Here is a 19,581-nt window from a genome sequence, read left to right on the forward strand (position 1 = left end):
TTGAGAGTCCCTTGGACTGTAAGGAGATCCAACCAGTCCATTCTGAAGGAGATCAGCCCTGGGATTTCTTTGGAAGGAATGATGCTAAAGCTGAAACTCCAGTACTTTGGCCACCTCATGTGAAGTGTTGACTCATTGGAAAAGACTCTGATGCTGGGAGGGATTGGGGGCAGGAGGAGAAGGGGACGACAGAGGATGAGATGGCTGGATGGCATCACTGATTCGATGGATGTGAGTCTGGGTGAACTCTGGGAGTTGGTGATGGACAGGGAGGCCTGGCCTGCTGCGATTCATGGGGTCGCAAAGAGTCGGACACAACTGAGCAACTGAACTGAACTGAACTGAAGGATTTGGGGGTGTATTAAAAGTAAACTTCCTGCCACTACATTGATAATGGGGAATAGATTAATAGCACCCACATGAATAATAGAGAATGCCCTTCATATTTCAGCAGACATAAGAGACACCTAAACTTATTTATTAACCACAGTCACCCATATGTGTTAATGATGTTGCGTATTTTCATGAGATTACTGAAAATAGTGTGAAAGTCCATGTGTTCCCTATACTTTCTCCAGTGGCAGTTTTAGAATATCTTTATACTAGTAAGGTTTCAGAGCTTAGAAGGGAAGACAGGAGACTTGTCTAGAAGTTGTTTTGCACAGTAAACAGACTGATCTGGGGTGGGAAAGGCAAGAGAAATTGATGGAGATGATGGAGGGGCTAAAGTCCCTTCCCTAACCACCACTGACACCCACCATGACTTGTCCTACATCAGAAATTAGCAACAAGTACATTGGATACTACCCATTTGTACAGAGTCCAACACTCTTATTGTATATCACTTAATAACTAGCTAGGAAGCCAGGACTTCCCTGGTGGCTCAGAGGATAAAGCGTCTGCCTGCAATGCAGGAGACCCGGGTTTGATCCCTGGGTTGGGAAGATCCCCTGGAGAAGGAAATGCCAACCCACTCCAGTATTCTTGCCTGGAGAATCCCATGGACAGAGGAGCCTGGCGAGCTACAGTCCACGGGGTTGCAAAGAGTCGGACACGACTAAGCGACTTCACACACAGGAAGCCTTTAGTCAGGATATTATTTGTATTAGGAAAGGTCCAGTCAAGAATGAGAACTCTTCCTTTCAAACAGAAGGATGTTATAGTCAGTGGGCTATGTGGGTATTGGAAGATCTGGGAAACCAAATGAGATGCTGAGGTAAACACGGAGATGGTGAAGGCAGGAAGACATTACCATCCTAAGGGGAGCCCAGAACCAGGTGCTGGGTCGGTGGCTGGAGCCTGGTGAGGCACCATAGGGGGTGGGGCTCTTGTACATCTCTTGCTGTGGAGGAGAGCTGGCCACTACCGGGATGAGCAGGATGCTGTCCAAAGCAGGGAGAGGAAGGGAACCAGACCCTGCCTTCCCTCATCCTCTCCTTCTTCCGCCAGTACCTTCCACTGGTGGAACTCACCCAGATCCAGACAAGGGCTCATCAGCATTAGTGTACCCTGAAAAACTGAGCAGGCAAGGGAGGCAGAGACCGATCGAAGAGCGGACAGGCAGTGGACCAGCCCAATGTTGGCATTGTTTCTACTGTTAGTTGGGTTTGTTTCAACTGTTCCTCAATTAGTAAACATTTAGGTTGTCCAAACTGATCCCTTTATTATTGGACACGGTTTATTTTCACTTTCTCCTGTTACAGTACCCATAGAGAAGGATAGAAGAACATAAGTTAAAAACTGTTAAAAAGCAAATTCTGAAGAACAGAATTTTTAGAAACTTAACAGGATTGTAAATCTGCACCCATTGGCAGTGGAATTGGAAGCAATGACTACTGGTATTAGTTTGGGCCATGCCATCTGTCACCAAAAGGGGCCAGTGGTAATGGTAACCACCTCACTTCTGCCAGAAATTCCCCAAGACGCAGAGTTCTTAGAGTGTTAGGCCTCTCCCTTTAAGTAGAGCTCACCTAGACCAACCAGTAACATTGGCAAAACAAAGACTCCTGCCTGCGTTTATTTCCTTAAAACCATAAAGCAGTAGTTCTCAGAGTGTGCTCCTTAGACAGCAGTGTTAGCACCACCTGGGAGCTTGTCGGAAATGCAGGCTATCGGGCCGCACACAGACCCAGGAGGATGCCTGATGGTCCTGGTGCCCTCTGCCTCTCAATGTCCCCCAGGATCCCACCCCTGTCACCTGCACACCTTGGTTCAGTAATGAATTGCACCCCTCCTGACCTGAGTAGGAGCCTACCCGCAGGAATTTACAGTCCAGACAATAGGCGAATAGCTTCTCAAACTTTTCCCTAGAACCTTTCTCCCTGGGGTACAGGAAGAAGGACCTGGTCTAGAGGGCTGACCACAAGTTACCAACAGAACTTGTAAATTTCTGCATACCTTTGTTTAATTCTAATAATTGAGGCACAATTTGCCTTTTCAAACACAATATTCTGAATTTCTTTTAAATAAAAAGTAAAGGGCTTCTTCCCCAGAAACCTTCAAACTGGGCCAAATTTATTTTATAGCTTATCTTTACCCCCTAGAATATGGTCATGTACCCTTATCCAGAAGATGGGGCCCCAAGACCAGCTCACACCATGGGCAGGAAACAGAGTCAGACTTCATTTTTCTGGGCTCCAAAATCACTGCAGATGGTGACTGCAGCCATGAAATTAAAAGACACTTACTCCTTGGAAGGAAAGTTTGACCAACCTAGATAGCATATTCAAAAGCAGAGACATTACTTTGCCAACAAAGGTTCGTCTAGTCAAGGCTATGGTTTTTCCTGTGGTCATGTATGGATGTGAGAGTTGGACTGTGAAGAAGGCTGAGCGCCGAAGAATTGATGCTTTTGAACTGTGGTGTTGGAGAAGACTCTTGAGAGTCCCTTGGACTGCAAGGAGATCCAACCAGTCCATTCTAAAAGAGATCAGCCCTGGGATTTCTTTGGAAGGAATGATGTTGAAGCTGAAACTCCAGTACTTTGGCCACCTCATGTGAAGAGTTGACTCATTGGAAAAGACTCTGATGCTGGGAGGGATTGGGGGCAGGAGGAGAAGGGGACGACAGAGGATGAGATGGCTGGATGGCATCACTGACTCGATGGGCGTGAGTCTGAGTGAACTCCGGGAGTTGGTGATGGACAGGGAGGCCTGGCGTGCTGCGATTCATGGGGTTGCAAAGAGTCAGACATGACTGAGCGACTGATCTGATCTGATCTGAGGGAAGGAACGGTGAAATGGACAGGTCCAGCTGCAGCAGATCTAACCCAGGGCAGGAAGTGAACCCCTCCACACCCTATCCTGCCTCCCCTAGTCCTTCCCCAAAACTTTCATCCAGGCATCAGATCCCATTTGTGTGAAGAGAAGTGTCTATAGAATTGCAGGAGTCTTTTGACCCATCCATGGTCTGGCCAGGCTGCAGAGTAAATCCCATGCCCAGCCAGAGCTGGAGGAAACTCTGCCATAAGGTGGTACCGTGGCTACCAGAACTTAACACAATAATTATCTGAATGTTTACCAAATCACCTCCTCTGTAACTTCGCCACATGGCAGAGCACCTACACTGTTTAAGCCCTGATTCTCCTGTATTTAAGGCCTTTCCCATACTAAGTCCCTCCCTTGAAATTAAATAACCAATATATACTGCCATCTGGCGGCTAATAGATGAAACCACATATATGAAATACTGTTCAGTCCCTAAGTGGTGTTAGGCACTTTGCAACCCCATGGACCGCAACACTCCAGGCTTCCTTGTCCTTCACTATCTCCCAGAATCTGCTCAAACTCGTGTCCATTGAGTCGATGATGCCATCCAACCATCTTATCCTCTGTTTTCCCCTTCTCTTCCCGCCCTCAGTCTTTCCCAGCATCAGGGTCTTTTTCCAATGCATTTGCTCTTCGCATCAGGTGGTGAAAGTATTGGAGCTTCAGCATCAGTCCGTCCAGTTAGTATCCAGAGTTGATTTCCTTTTTAATACCCTGTGTAGATTTGTCATAGCTTTTCTTCCAAGGAGCAAGTGTCTTTTACTTTCATGGCTGCAGTCACCATTCTCAGTGATTTTAGAGTCCAAGAAGATAAAATCTGTAACTATTTCCAATTTTACCCATCTATTTGCCATGAAGTGATGGGACTGGATGCCCTGATCTCACTTTTTGAATGTTGAGTTTTAAGCCAATTTTTTCACTCTCCTCTTTCACCTTCATCAGAGGCTCTTTAGTTCCTCTTCACTCTCTGCAATTAGAGTGGTATCATCTGCATATGTGAGGTTGTTGATATTTCTCCCTGCAATCTTGAGTCCAGCTTGTGAGTCATTCAGCCTGGTATTTTACATGATGTACTCTGCATAGAAGTTAAATAAGCAGGGTGACAATATACAGCCTTGATGGACTCCTTTTCCAATTTGGAACCAGTTCATTGTTCCATGTCTCGTTCTAATTGTTACTTCTTGTTCTGCATACAGGTTTCTCAGGAGACAGGTAACCCTAATTCCCATTTCTTTAAGAATTTCCCACAGTTTATTGTGATCCACACAGTGAAAGGCTTTAGCATAGTCAATGAAGCAGAAGGAGATTTTTTTTTTAATTCTCTTGCTTTTTCTATGATCCAGAGGATGTTTGCAATTTGATCTCTGGTTCTTCTGCTTTTTCTAAACCCAATTTATACATCTGGAAGTCCTCAATTCATGTACTGCTGAAGCCTAGCTTGAAGAATTTTGAGCATAATCTTTCTAGCATGTGAAATGAGTGCAATTATACAATAATTTGAACATTCTTTAACATTGTCCTTCTTTGGGATTAGAATGAAAACTGACCTTTTCCAATCTGTGGCCACTGCTGAGTTTTCCAGATTTGCTGACGTAATGAGTGACGTAATGAGCACTTTAACGCCATCATCTTTTAGGATTTGAAATAGCTCAGCTAGAATTCGGTCACCTCCACTATCTTTGTTCACAGTAATGCTCCCTAAGACCCACTTGACTTCATATTCCAGGATGTCTAGCTCTAGGTGAGTAACCACACCATCATGGTTATCCGGGTCATTAAGACCTTTTTTGTATAGTTTTTCTGTATATTTCTACCACCTCTTCTTAATATCTTCTGCTTCTGTTAAGTCCATACCATTTCTATCCTTTATTGTGCCCGTCCTTGCATGAAATGACCCCTGGGTATCTCTAATTTTCTTGAAGAGATCTCTAGTCTCCCATTCTGTTGTTTTCCTCTGTTTCTTTGCATTGTTCACTTAAGACTTTCTTACCTCTCCTTGCTATTCTATCAGAACCCAAATCAAGAGGATCCAGTTCCCTTTTGCAAAGCATACTGGATCACAAGCTGCTTCTTATTGTGAAATTCTGTGGACTCAGAAAAGAACAGAACCTAGTAAGAGATATTATGGTATTATATTAATTTAATAAGAAAGATATAATATATAAATATTATATAGTTAATAATGAAAACAGTAACAGGAGCATTATAATAGGTACATTGTGCCTGTGTGTGCTAAGTCGCTTCAGTCGTGTACAGCTCTGTGAGACTCCATGGACTGTAACAGCCCGCCAGGCTCCTCCGTCCATGGGATTCTCCAGGCAAGAACACTGACGTGGGTTGCCATGCCCTCTTCCAGGGTATCTTCTTGTCCCAGGGATTGAACCCGAGTTTCTTATGTCTTCTGAATTGGCAGGTGGCTTCTTTATGACTAGTGCCACCTGGGAACCACTCTCGAATTTATATATCCATTTACTTACCCATAAAATACTGGCTTCCAACCTCTGTACGCAGCTGGTAGGAATGTAATGTTGCAGCCACTATGGAAACCAGTATGGAAGATCTTCAGAAAACTAAAAATAGACTACCATATTACTCAGCAATTCCATTCCAAGGTATATATCCAAAAAAAAACTAAAACACTAATACAAAAAGATCCAGGCACCCCAATGTTCATAGCAACACTGTTTATGGAAGCCATGATATGGAAGCAACCTAAGTGTCCATAAACGCATGAATGGATAACGAAGGTGTGATATATGTAATATAATGGAATATGATTCAGCCATAAAAACAAATTAAATTCTGCCATTTACAACAACATGGATGGACCTAGAGTATGACGTTTAGTGAAAGAAGTCAGACAGAGAAAGACAAATACTGAATTATTTTATTCATATGTAGAGTCTCAAAAATGAAACAAAAGAATACAGCAGAACAGAAACAGACTCACAGATACAGAAAACAAGCTAGTGGTGTTAACAGTGGGGAGAAAGAGGAGAGGAGGGGCCAGGCGGTGGCATGTGATTAAAACTATCATGGACAAAATAGATAAGCAATAAGGACATATTGTACAGCATAGGGAAATGTAACCAGTATTTTGTGATAACTTTAAATAATTTACAAAATATTGAATCACTGTGCTGTACACCTGAAACTAATATAATATTGTAAATCAACTATCCTTCAGTTAAAATAATAATAGGGATTTTTCTGGCAGTCCATTGATTAGGACTCTCTGCTTTTACTGCCTGGAGAAGGCAATGGCAACCCACTCCAGTACTCTTGCCTGGAAACTCCCATGGACGGAGGAGCCTAGTGGGCTGGAGTCCATGGGGTTGCTGAGGGTTGGACTTCACTTTCACTTTTCACTTTCATGCATTGGAGAAGGAAATGGCAACCCACTCCAGTGTTCTTGCCTGGAGAATCCCAGGGACGGGGGAGCCTAGTGGGCTGCCGTCTCTGGGGTCGCACAGAGACAGACACAACTGAATCGACTTAGCAGCAACAGCAGCAGCAGCAGCAGCAGCAGCTTTTACTGCCATGGCCCACGTTCATTCCCTGGTCGGGAAACAAGATCCTTCAAGCCACATGGTGTAGCCAGTAAGAAACAAACAAACAAATAAAATACTGGCTTCTTCCTTCAAGGGTTATTGTGGAGTTGAAATGAATACGTGAAATTTTTTAAAACAGTACTTGATGCATATTAAACAATAGAATGTTAATTATTTATAATCATTAATAAGCACTGGCAGAGTGCCAGACATAATAAATGTCATATATACTTTTATCTCACTAATTTTTGAAACAATCCTGATAAACAGGAATTGTTACCTTTCTTATTTTGCTGATTAGACAGGTAAAGTTTGCAGAGGCTAAGAAATTTGTATAGAAGTCACAAAGCTGATAAGTGGTGGAGGCAGTGTTGGAACCCAAACTCAGACCCTAAATTACTCATTTAACCATGGTGCTGAATTGCTAATACTATGGATTTTCTCAAAAGCTTACAAATTCCATCCTGCCTCATACATACCCCAGCCTTCCACACACACACACACGCACACTCTTACACACTTCCCCAGCCCATTCCAGTGAAGAGGTCCAGCACATAATTTGTCCTCCTGACCTGAGTCCTTGCCCTTCCCAGGGAAGTTGCAATTACACACACTGACTCTATCTCAAGGCTCCAGGGCGTTGATCAGCTGTGTGTGTGTGTGTGTGTGTGTGTGTGTGTGTGTGTGTGTGTATACACTCAGTCGCTTCGTATTCTCTGGCAAAGAAGCCAAGAAGACCTCTTCAAAGAGCTGCAGACCTGAGGGAATGAGATGAGAACTTGGGGCCTGAAGGGAGGAAGCAGGAAGAGAAGCTTTGTACATTCAGTTAGGATCATGGGTTTAGGTGAGTGTGGACTTGGGACCCAAACACCCCCATCAGTATAGGGATGCGGTAGTTCACAAACCACTGACCAAGGCTCCCACCTGCAGAAGGGTCATATCGGTGCCTGCCTTGTCTGGGTGTTCAGTGCTAACAGTGTGTGACCCAAGTCAGAGAGGTCATGAGTTGAGGACACTTGCTTCACTGATTCACCACCTCCATTGTTCAGTTTGGAAGAGACCTTTGATGTCAGGGACTCACTGGGGAGATAAAGAACCTGAGGGATCAAGAGATTACACTACTTTCCCACATCTGCACAGTTGATGATGAAGCTCCTGCTGGAAGGTGGATTTCTTATACCCAGCATGGACTTTGCCTGGTTGAGTTCACAAACACCAACCCCTCCTGACAATATTAGTTTGGGGCGCAAAACCCTTCCTGACAATTAGAACTGCCATGACAATTGTTTTTCCCAAAGTTCCACAAAACATAAATTCCTTTGGTTATTAATATCTTTTATGGGGGAGGGGAAGTTCTGTGGTCAAATAATTTTGGGAAGTACTGAATTAAACAGGGTGGAATCATTCTTTTTCATAATTGTGAATGTGTTCATCTTTAATCTCTGCTATTCCCATTCCCAAACCTGTTTGAGGGAACCCTTTGGCAGGAGTGGGGGACGAACATTTGAATACATCTCTCCACAGATACGGAGAAGGTGATGGAACCCCACTCCAGTACTCTTGCCTGGAAAACCCATGGACAGAGGAGCCCGGTAGGCTGCAGTCCATGGGATCACTCAGAGTCGGACAGAACTGAGCTACTTCACTTTCACTTTTCACCTTCATGCATTAGAGAAGGAAATGGCAACCCACTCCAGTATTCTTGCCTGGAGAATCCCAGGGACAGGGGAGCCGGGTGGGCTGCCGTCTATGGGGTCGCACAGAGTTGGACACAACTGAAGTGACGCAGCAGCAGCAGCAGCTGCACAGATAAGGACATGGCAACCCACTCCAGTGTTCTTGCCTGGAAAATCCCAGGGATGGGGGAGCCTGGTGGGCTGCCATCTATGGGGTCACACAGAGTCGGACACGACTGAAGCAACTTAGCAGCAGCAGCAGCTGCACAGATATCCCATCAAGCCCAGTTCTAGGTGATGCTGACTTGTATATGGTAGCACATTGACTACTAGGAGTGCGTCAAATGGACTGTTTGATGGTGTTGATAATAAAGTCTTATAGTCTTTCTCCAAAATTACTGAAGCTCAACCTCTTTAGGAGAAAAGGAAACACCAAAAAATGTTGTCCCAGAGAGTTTGCAAAGCCTGCTCAGAAAGGAGAATATGGTTCTGCTGAGGAAACAGATTGATTTAGTAGTCAAGAATTATCTTCTTGTCCTTTTTCCATCATAAATTAAATACTGTCTATGAAGCTGGGCAGGCAGTCTTTTAATTTCTTTTATAAGGTAGCTCGTGATTTGTCCAATGCCTGGTAGTTATTTTTATCCACTCCTCTTGAGTCTAAGAGGTCAGTACCCAGAAGTGACTCACTAAATATTTTTCAGCTTCACCTGCTAGCCAGGTTAAGATGAAATCCTAGACTGTTTTCTAAACATTGGCAACTTGGTTTATCACAACAGAGTTGAAATTTAAGTGTTTGATTTTACTGTGTCTTTTCCAAGCACTTCAACTTCTATCAACTCAACTCACTTGCCAGCAGCTGCTATGAAAGCCCATTGACTAGAGCCCTCGAAGCAGGACACCCTTAACCCTTGGAATTACATAAACTAATTCCCAAGCTGGGAAGGGGAACCACGGTCCCTCCTATCTCTCTTAGCTTGTGCCATGCACTTGACTTTTGATTTTGGACCACCGGGTAGAGTTGAGATTTGATTGTGGAAAGTGGTAGACCTTCTACTGGAATAATTTATAAAATCTCATACTCACCATTCATTCACTCACTTCTGTCACTCACCAGTCATCCCTTTATTTGAATAACAGATGTGACATGCTCCATACAGGTAGAGGCTGCCCTAGGTTAGGCAGGCAGCTGACAAACACCAAAGCCCTAGACAAACACCAAATCCCCTCTGAGGTGGGGCAGCCCAAAGACTGGAAACATCTTCTTTGCCTTCAGAGTTTCTGGTGCCTGGGGCTGGCTATTGAGAAAAGGTCTTCAGTACATACACAGAATGACAGCTAAATCCAGAAAGTTTAGTGGGCTTTCGATGAGCTCCTTTCCAAGACCTTTCCCCATGTGCTTCTTTAGAGGGAATGGCTTAATAGTAATGGTTTTCTGTAGATATTAGGTCCTAGCCCAGGAACAAGCAGAACAGAAACTGACATCAGATTAGTAGTTTTTTTTTTTTTCCTTTTAACTTTTGATGTTGACATCATATCAGACAATGAAAAATTGCAAGGAAAGTACAAAGGACCCTCAGTTACTCAGAGTCCCCAAATGTTAACCTTTACTACATTTGCTTTATTCTTCTTTCTCTGTGCACACATACACACACATTTTTTTCCTGAATTATTTTAATAAGTTACAGATACCACCATGTCCCTCTACTGCTAAATACGTCACTGTGAAATACTTCCTAAGAAAAAGGGCATGCTCTCATATAGCCCCAGTACAATGATCAAAAGCAGGACGTTAACACTGATTTAATACTACTACCTAATCTACAGGCCTTATTCAGATTTCACCAGTTGTGGCAATAATGACCTGTTACCAAAAGATCATGCATTGCATTCATGTCATGTCTCTTTTGTCTTCTTTAATCTGTAATAGTCCTGCAGTCTGTCTGTGTTTTTTTTCCTAAAGTTACATTTTGGAAAGAGTACAGACCAATTGTTTTGCAAAATACCCCTTAAGTTGTGTTTGACTGATGTTGCCTCCTGCTTCAATCCAGATAATACTCTTTGACAGAAAAATCACAGAAGTGATGCCAAGTTCCCGGTGCGCCACCTCTAAGGCTATTGACTAGTCTCACGGTATTACTCTTACTCGCAGTATTACCCTTGGTTATTTGATTTTGGTGCTGTGACCCAGGTTTCTCCACTGTAAGCATACTATTTTACCCCAAGCATGTATTGGGGTTGGCCAAACAAGTTCATTGGTATGATGTTATGAAAAACCTAATCAAACTTTTTGGCTGGTGCCAATACTTTGAGGTTAAATATCCCATTTTCTTCAGGTTTTTATCCACTGGTCTAAACATCTGTTGATGATTCTTGCTTGAGTCAACTGTTACAGTGATGGTTGTCTAATGGTGATTTATATAATTCTGTTTGTTAGCAGGCTTTCTACTTGTAAGTCAGAGCTCTCCCTTTTTTAGATTTATATCCCGAGGATTCGCAGATCCTTGTTTTAGTCAGTGTATTATACTCCTTTGTGCTTGCTGTGATGCTCCCATTGTTCCATATTGGGCCAATAGGACGCCTACAAGCTGGTCCTGTGTCAGTTGACCTGTGCGTGTCATTCTTTAAGATCATCACTATTCAAAGGCAGCCCTTTCCAGCTGAGTTGAGCCTCTTTCTGTATTCCTTGACTTCCTGATGAATGCTCAGTTAATTTCTCTGCCTGGTTGCACAACTCCTGTGCCCCTTACCCTCCCACCCCTGGCCTCCTCATTTCTCCCCCGCTCCGTCACCAACCCCCTTGTGGAACCGGATTTTCCAGCAAGAATACTTGACTAGTAACTGATGGGGTCTTAGCACGACCATCTTCAAATACAGGACTGTTTAATTTCAACCCTAAACACAGGACAAGAGTCAACCTCCAGCACAGGACTCCAGGAGGGGCAGGCGCCAAAGTGGGTGGACACACCGTCCTAATGGTGTTTGCTTTTCTGCTATGGAAACCAGATGATGGTTGCTTTACCCTTTGCTTCTCTGTTGCTCTTTTATACTCCAAAGACAAAGCAAATTCTGCTTCTGCTCCATAATAAAGGGCACTGGACAACTGAGTTCTCACCTCTGACCCAGCTGTTGTCACAGTGACGGGGAAGGGAAAGAAGACAAACTGCCCATTTTGAACTTAGTCTTACTTCAAAAGAGTATATTTTTTTCCCCCGTTTCCATGGGAAATGGACATGGAATATTTCCTTTTTGCACCTGGAAATGGGAGACCTCACTAAAAGCAAGATATAGGTGTGGGAGTGACACATGAAAAGAGAAATAAATCAGATTTGATGTTAGGAATCATCATTTATGGAAGAATCATTGTAGACACAGGCAGGCAGGGGTTGGGTGTAAATGCATTAGTCCCCACCCTTTTTGTCAGCAGTCACTCAACCTTGGACCTTAGAGCCTGTCTCACTGAGAAGGAATGTCACTGCAAAAGGGAACACAGGGTGGCGGGGTGTGAGCAAGGGCAGGACCTCTAATCAGGAAGAGGCACCAGACTGGGGAGAGGTGCAGGGCATGGCCCTCGGGTACAGGACTAGGTCTGTAGGAAACCCAAGAGTGCACCCTAAAGGGAGGCAGTGAAAGGTGGAGGGGCTGGGGAGGATCATCAAAACACCTTTTATAATTACATGGCTTTGAAGAAAAATATAGATCCTGTGGTTTTCCAGGGAGGTGGGTGGGGAGGGAAGGGCAATGTGAAAGCCACAGGTGACTTGTCAGTTCTCTAAGAAACAGAGAAGTTGAATCTCAGCAGTCAGCTCAGTTCCCAGCATGGCTGAGAGTGTGGCCAAAGCCACAGGGGCAGAGGGTGGGGTCAGGTCCACCTTGGTCAGCCTGGGAGACACTGGGAAAGCAAGGTGTTGCTCAAGACCAGCCTCTTTTGTTGTTTCTTCTGTTCAGAAGGAAACCTTCCCCACCTACAACACTTGAACCCATGATCCTAAAGTTGACCTACCTGACATTTTTCAGTGATTCGTACCTCGCAGTTGCTTCAATTACATTATTAAGACTGCGGTCTGCCCTCTCTCAAACACTTCAAAGCCTGTTTTTTGTTTTTTTTTTCTTTGACTTTTTCTTGCTTCCTATCCTCTTAACTTTTTAAAAACAGATTCCAAGATAAACAAAGATACTGCCAGTGTGGAAAGGGGCCGGATTTTAGAGTAGGTTGTGGAGATGGAGGGAGGGGAGAGGGTGATGGCAGGGAGGAGGGGTACAGGGGGCTCTTGAACAGATTTATCAAGCTTACATATGAATTATTCACAGAAAATGGACATAAGTGGGGAGCGGAGGCTGGAAACAAAACCCTGGACTTGGAAAATGGAGTAATTCCATTGAGAGTGCTTTGCAAAAGGAAAAGGTTGTACACACACTGCTGGCTAAGCCCGCTGTGATTTCTGTCTTGTGGAACTCTTGCTGCACTTGGGGTATGTGTCTTTCAGTTGGTGCCACAGTTGATAGAAATATACCATTTGGTCCTTATTCTGGAAACAGGTATAACTTGGTACTGTTAATGCTCTTGTTTGTATGCATATGTCATGGCAACTAGAGTACTTCTTCCTTAGGTGAAAAGCCTCTTTTAAAAAAAAAAAAAAAAATGCTGTATCCAGACACAGCTGAGTAATAAGTATATGCTTATTATGAATGTTAACTCGTATAATCCCCAACAATGCTATGTGGTAGATACATCATTATCCCCATTTATAGATGAAATAGCTGAGGCCCAGAGTTACAGGGCAGAGCTGGGGCCAGAACCAGATCATCCAGACAGTCTCCTCATCTCAAATCTGTAATCACATACGCAAAGACTTTTTTTGTTGGTTTTTTTTGGTCATATGAGGTAGCAGTCACAAGTTTCAGAGATTAGGATGTGGATACTGGATATCTTTGGGGAGGGAGGTGGTATAAAAGTACTTCCCTCTAGATTTATAAACCAGCTAATCTATACTTCTTAAATGGTACTGGTCATTTTCTCTGTGGTTAAAGGCTTATGAAGTAGAATCCTTGGAAATCCATTCATGATTGAAAGAAGGAAGGAGAGAGAACAGAGAAGGCAGTGACACAGCCAACAGTGAGTGATCCCTGAGACTTCCCTGAGGTCAGGTGGTTAAGACACCAGGCAGGCTTCCACTGCAGGGGGCACAGGTTTGATCCCTGGTCAAGGAACTAAGATCCTGCGTGCTGAGTGGCAAGATCAAAAAATAGAGGAAAAAAAAACCCAAAACCACAAAATAGAAACAATAAGTGATCCCTCTCTCTCTCTAGCATGCGCATCTTATGGAGACAAAGGGACTGGGGCTTTCATTTCTGTCATTGGCTTGTCTGCTTCAAGTTGGTAACTATTAGACATGGAGGATGACTTAAAGATTCTTCCATGCTAATTTCTAGGATTTTCAGAGAAAAGACCAGAACAGCACGGTTGGTTTTTACATGAATAGAAGGTTTCATTCAAAGGGCAATCTTGAGGGGGGAAAAAATGTAACTTGGGAACGGGCAGGGGACAGAAGGCAGGCGGGAAATGAAAGCAGCACAGAGGTAAATCCATCCACCACCAGGAAGCCCGAAGGGGCATGTCTTTGAACGTGTGATGTTCAGCATCCATGCCTTGTGATGGGAAAGGCAAAACAGGAGCAGTTTAGTCCACATGGACTTCCCTGGTGGCTCAGATGGTAAAGCGTCTGTCTACAATGCGGGAGACCTGGGTTCCATCCCTGGGTAGGGAAGATCCGCTGGAGAAGGAAATGGCAATCCACTCCAGTACTATTGCCTGGAAAATTCTATGGACAGAGGAGCCTGGTAGGCTACACAGTCCATGGGGTCACAAAGAGTCGGACAGGACAGTGACTTCACTTTAGTCCACATAAAGCTTGTGATGATGACTCAACTGTAACCTCCACGGGTCTGTAACATGGAACATGGATCTGTAGCCGGGATCATCTGCCCTATCCTCACATCCTCTAGTGCTGTGCTAAGTTGCTTCCGTGGTGTTCTACTCTTTGCAACGCCATGGACCAAAGCCCACCAGACTCCTCTGTCCATGGGATTCTCCAGGGCAAGAACACTGGGATGGGTTTCCATGCCCTCCTCCAGGGGATTTTCCTGACCCAGGGGATCAAACCCACATCTCTTACTTGTCCTGCATTAGTAGGCTGGTTCTTTACCACTAGTGCCACCAGGGGAGCCCAGGACCTCCTCTAGTACTGAAACCCCTGGGCAAGGAAGCCTCTCTGCTCTCTTGTACTGCCTACTGCTGCACCAGGGCTTAACACCCTGGTTAAGTCCAAGTCCCATGGAGAAGGCAATGGAAGAAAACACACAGGTCCTTTTCAATCCCACCTTTCTTTCTCTGGCATTGGTTAACCTGTTTTCCCTCATTTACAAAATGGAGATGACATATGTAACTCCCAGAGTCAGGGAAAGGTTTGGCACAGAGACTAGTTTGTGAATACTGAATCGGTGATTTTAGATATGTGAAGGTATTCCAGGTAACCAGTGTCCTCCCTACTCACATGTTATCCTTTTCCAAAAGAACTGTAACTCTACTGACTTTGAGTATCTAGGAAAGAAAAAGCAAACAATTCCTATTGAAATCTCATTCAGCTGCCTGGGTCCAGTCCAGACTGCAAGCGCCTGCAGCTAGCCATTTCCACTCTCTGCGCAGGTGAGGCACCTCAGTCAGAGAGAAGCAGAAGTCTCTGGCCAGAATGGGGCTGGAGAGCACAGCCCGCGTGGTGGAGGTGCCTACCTGCCTACGGGCGTCCTCAGTGATGTCCGACTCTGCGGCCCTATGGGCTATAGCCTGCCAGGCTCCTCTGTCTATGGGATTCTCCAGGCAAGAATACTAGAGCAGGTTGCCATTTAATCCAAAAGCAGATCTTCCCAACCCAGGGTTGGGACTGCCATCTCCTGCACTGACAGATGGATTCTTTACCACTGAGCCACCTGGGAAGCCTCTGTGAAGGTTCAGCTTCCCTTATATCTTAAACAGCTCACAGCCCTGAGAGCATTACCTAGTTCCCCTGGCTCACAGTGTCTTTGATTATTGCGTTTTCTTGGTGTGCTTTGACTACTTGGCTACCTTACAGTTTGTCCATTCCTCCTGAAGAAAAAGGAAAGAAGGATAGCTTAATTCATCTTAAAATACAAAAGGAAAATCCCAAAGTGGTGAATGAAATAAACATTGAAGATTTTTGTCTTACTAAAGCAGCTTATTGTAGGTGATGGCGTTCTAAGACATTTTTTGCCTGTGAGGGTTCACATAATAAACACAGTGAATTGACAGGCTATGATATGTGTTCACTAATACCGAAGAAGGAACTATAATAGTAATAAATTAGGATGGAATACAATTGTGTGCTATAAAATCTTATGACAGTATTTTTTCATTCTTTATTTATAGAAGATCTTTCAAACGGTAGTCTTAATTATTGCTAGTAGTTGAATGATTATTTCTGTCAATTTATTTTCTTGTTACACTACTGTTTATATTTGATACTTTATATATTCAGTCATTTATATAGAATTAAATTGTGCAGCTCCTTCATTCTGACTGCAAAGAAACCAATATCTTCCTACAATAAAACCAACAATTTTTATTTAAAAAAAAGTAAAATGTCATTCACACTTCTCTCTTTTTTTCCCCAGATGATAACAAAAAGTAATCCAGATGGGGTGCAGGTGCTGTAAAATGATACAAAGGTAAAGTTGAAAATATGGGAAATTGTGATTACCACAAAGGTACTTTTAAACATCCTGCATGGATTCAATGCCATTTTCCAACTTGGGGCATGACTAGCACTGCCAGGAAGTTAAGAGTTTGGAACCACATTAATATTATTTAAAAGAACACAGGGGCTGGATTTTTAAAATTTTTTTTGTGCAGTTCTCCGAGCATGTTGGGAACACTGTCATTCTCTGAGGCTGAATTTGGTTTGGGTTGAATTTACATTTCTCCAGAGAGTTTCAGTGCAAAGAAAAGCTTGGATTTTAGAAGATACCTGAAATGGTATCACTGAAAATAAATCACCCCAGTCATGTATGTCCAGATTCTGTGTCATAAAAATTTGGGCAACATGAATATAATTCTATATAAAATAAAGGGGGAAAATTAGCTGATCATTTTGCTTCTATAACAAAACTATCTTTATTATGTTAGTTCTATCCCATATCTATATCTATGTGTGTATACATACATAGGTATAAATATATACGTACACATACCTACATACATATATCATTTTTTCCACTATAGTTATAATTTAATGTTAGGTGCCATTAAAAAGTATTTATTGTGAATAACTTTGATGCTAGTCCAGACTTCACAACTGTTATGCCTGAGATGGCATCACTGAAAATAAATCACCCCAGTAATGTTAGTGACTACATAATATTCCATTGAGGTATTGTGGCATCAGTTCTTAACCACTTATTTTCCTATTGTTGAACGTTTGTTTTATTTATTTACTTTTTGTTTGTATTTAAATTTCATGACCCACTTTGTTCTTTACCTTCTTCCTGCCCTTTTTTTAACTCCTTCCTAAGATCTGTTTCCAGTTGGTAGACCACTTTTATACCAACTGTATCTACTTAATTGTTGCTGTTTAGTCACTAAGTCCTGCCAGACTCTTTGCGACCCCATGGACTGCAGGATGCCAGGCTTCCCTGTCCTTCATCTCCCAGAGTTTGCTCAGATTCATGTCCAATATCTATTTAATTAGGTACACATAAGAAAAGACTCTGATGCTGGGAGGGATTGGGGGCAGGAGGAGAAGGGGACGACAGAGGATGAGATGGCTGGATGGCATCACTGACTCGATGGATGTGAGTCTGAGTGAACTCCGGGAGTTGGTGATGGACAGGGAGGCCTGGCGTGCTGCGATTCATGGAGTCGCAAAGAGTCGGACACGACTGAGCGACTGAACTGAACTGATAGGCTTAAAAGAGTAATCATGGAAATTAAGTTAACAGGAACCATAGACCAGCAGCAGAGCCTGTAGTAGAAATATTAATAATGAAAGTTAGTTATTAATAAAGTTAATACTTGACCTTCCTTCTTCTCATCCTAGCTATCTCTTCGATCCAGTTCATGTGCCCTCCCCTGGTTACGTTAACGAAGTAAACAGCTGCAAGTTAGATGAAGAGGACACTCTTAAATTGAAAGACAAACAGAGCAGCGAAATCCTGGTGCACAAGGGTGACCCTCCGAATGAGGGCTCCAAGAGGACTGCAAGCGGGAGCGGAACAGCCGCTCCTCAGGAGCCCTGCGGGCCGCCCCGAGGACCGTTCCTCTCGGAGGATACGGTGGGGGGACCCTGTGCCGAAAAGACTAGCGGGGCCATCAATGGCCTTGGCCCCGCTGCTGTCCTGCAGCTCACTGGTGAGCCGGGGCCCCCTCAGGGGGCCAGAGACTCCTGGACCAGTGCTGCAAACAAAGGTCACCCGACCCAGCCCTTCCTTGAAGGAGGGAGTGCCAGGGAGCTGGACTGCATGCAGCTGGCCTCGGGAGAGACGCAGGTCATCGGGAATGGGGGCTCTGTTGCGCCATCCACAGCCGGGCTTGCAGCCTGGGAAGTCCCAGCCCAAGTCCTCCAGATACCCACCCCGGACTATCCTCCGCTTTGCAGCTCTGCTGAAGACAACGCTGATCACGTTGATCACCAAGAGAAGGACCGTCTTTTCAAGATCCACTCTGAGAAGGAGCCCCAGGAGGGTGCTCACCCCCCGGCAGGGGAGTGTGGTTTGAATATGCCCTTCTCCGTAAAGAGAAGCTGGGATTCATTAAACGAGGCCGTGACAACTGAAATCCCAAGTGTCTACTTTGACAAAAACGATCCTGCTCAGGACGTGCCTGTGGTCGATTCGAGAAACGGGTGGGAGGAGGCCCCTGGCTCCCCCAGAGACGGGAGCTGGGAGACGCTGGATGAGGACGCGGAGGTGGCCGAAGCTCTCGCGGCCTTAGAAGCAGCTACTGCGGGGGAAGATGTGGATGAGGCCGAGTAGGGGAGGGGGTTCTCCAGGCAAATAAGCTAGTGATGATCTGGTCACACGGGGCTGGGTTTGTTCCTAAAATCTAGAGCTGATAAATGCAGCATATACGGCTGCAGCCTTACAGGGGGTTGACACCCAGTGCCAGTTCTGATGGATGTGAGCATCAGTGCCATGCTGCTTGTTCACTATGAAGAGTACCACCGTCCAGATGGGCTAAAACTCAAGAGACTATAAGTCAGAGTGGACCACCGTGCTGGTGTCCACAGAACATGCAGACCTTAAACACCCTGCTGGCCAACCCGCACAACTCGTGCAGAACATGTGGTGCAGGTGTTCATGAGAACGCCCTGGAATCCCAGTGCTTAGTCCCAGGGGCAGAGATTCACAAGACATTCTGTTTGAGTGTAAAATTCCTTACCTTGCTTTTGAGAGCCAAACATTATACCCAGTCAGGGAAAGGTAACTACCCCTACTTAAAGTGCCTAATGTACCCCCCAGAGCATGGCTTACCTTCAGGGACAATCTCCCAGGGAACCGATCACTAACCACTTGTTGGACAGAGAGTGGAGCTTGGCAGCTTTCAGGGTGGAGCAGGAGCTGCCTGTAAACAAATGGTTAGTCATTAGCTGTGATATCAGACCACCCTGACCTTAACTTTTTTACATTATTACTTTTTCATCTCCTTTGGGATTGGGGAGTTTGATCAAAAGACTTCTTTGTTTAAAATTCAGGTTTTTACGTTTGTGAGATTTGGAGCAGCAAAGAGATGGATGAAGTGTTTTGTGCCACGTAATGTCTGACTGTGATTAAACAATAACAACATATGTGTCTGAGTGTCTTAAGTCAATAGTGCTTCTAATTTTCCCAGACTATTAGTGACCCTTGAGGTTTCTTTCAATTTAAAGAGATAGACTGTTACATTACAGCTGAAGAGGAGACTAGATTGATTCGCCAGGAATGACTTTGACTCTGTCCCTGTAGGTCAAACTCTTGATGCCATGACTACCTGTGCAGCTCTTACTTTAAGGATGAATAGCCCTTCCTGGGTTTCAGCTA

At 44.3% G+C, this 19,581-nt stretch overlaps 1 protein-coding gene and 1 pseudogene across 2 annotated transcripts in view; both read left to right on the plus strand.

The window, feature by feature from the left end:
* Positions 1-19,349, plus strand: part of C7H4orf19 (chromosome 7 C4orf19 homolog) — an 84,756-nt gene extending 65,407 nt beyond the window's left edge. Inside the window, exons 3-5 of one of the 2 annotated variants that reach the window (XM_055588246.1) lie at positions 12,981-13,032; positions 16,183-16,236; positions 17,604-19,349. In XM_055588246.1, the coding sequence (XP_055444221.1) occupies positions 16,205-16,236; positions 17,604-18,537 (966 nt within the window). In that variant the 5' untranslated portion in view covers positions 12,981-13,032; positions 16,183-16,204 and the 3' untranslated portion in view covers positions 18,538-19,349. The remainder of the gene's footprint in view (positions 1-12,980; positions 13,033-16,182; positions 16,237-17,603) is intronic. The other variant, XM_055588245.1, reaches the window with a different exon arrangement.
* Positions 15,243-15,861, plus strand: LOC129657760 (CDGSH iron-sulfur domain-containing protein 2-like; annotated as a pseudogene).
* Positions 19,350-19,581: the final 232 nt, after the last annotated feature.

The sequence above is a fragment of the Bubalus kerabau genome, chromosome 7 (genome assembly GCF_029407905.1).
Source record: "Bubalus kerabau isolate K-KA32 ecotype Philippines breed swamp buffalo chromosome 7, PCC_UOA_SB_1v2, whole genome shotgun sequence".
NCBI classification, from domain to species: domain Eukaryota; kingdom Metazoa; phylum Chordata; class Mammalia; order Artiodactyla; family Bovidae; genus Bubalus; species Bubalus kerabau.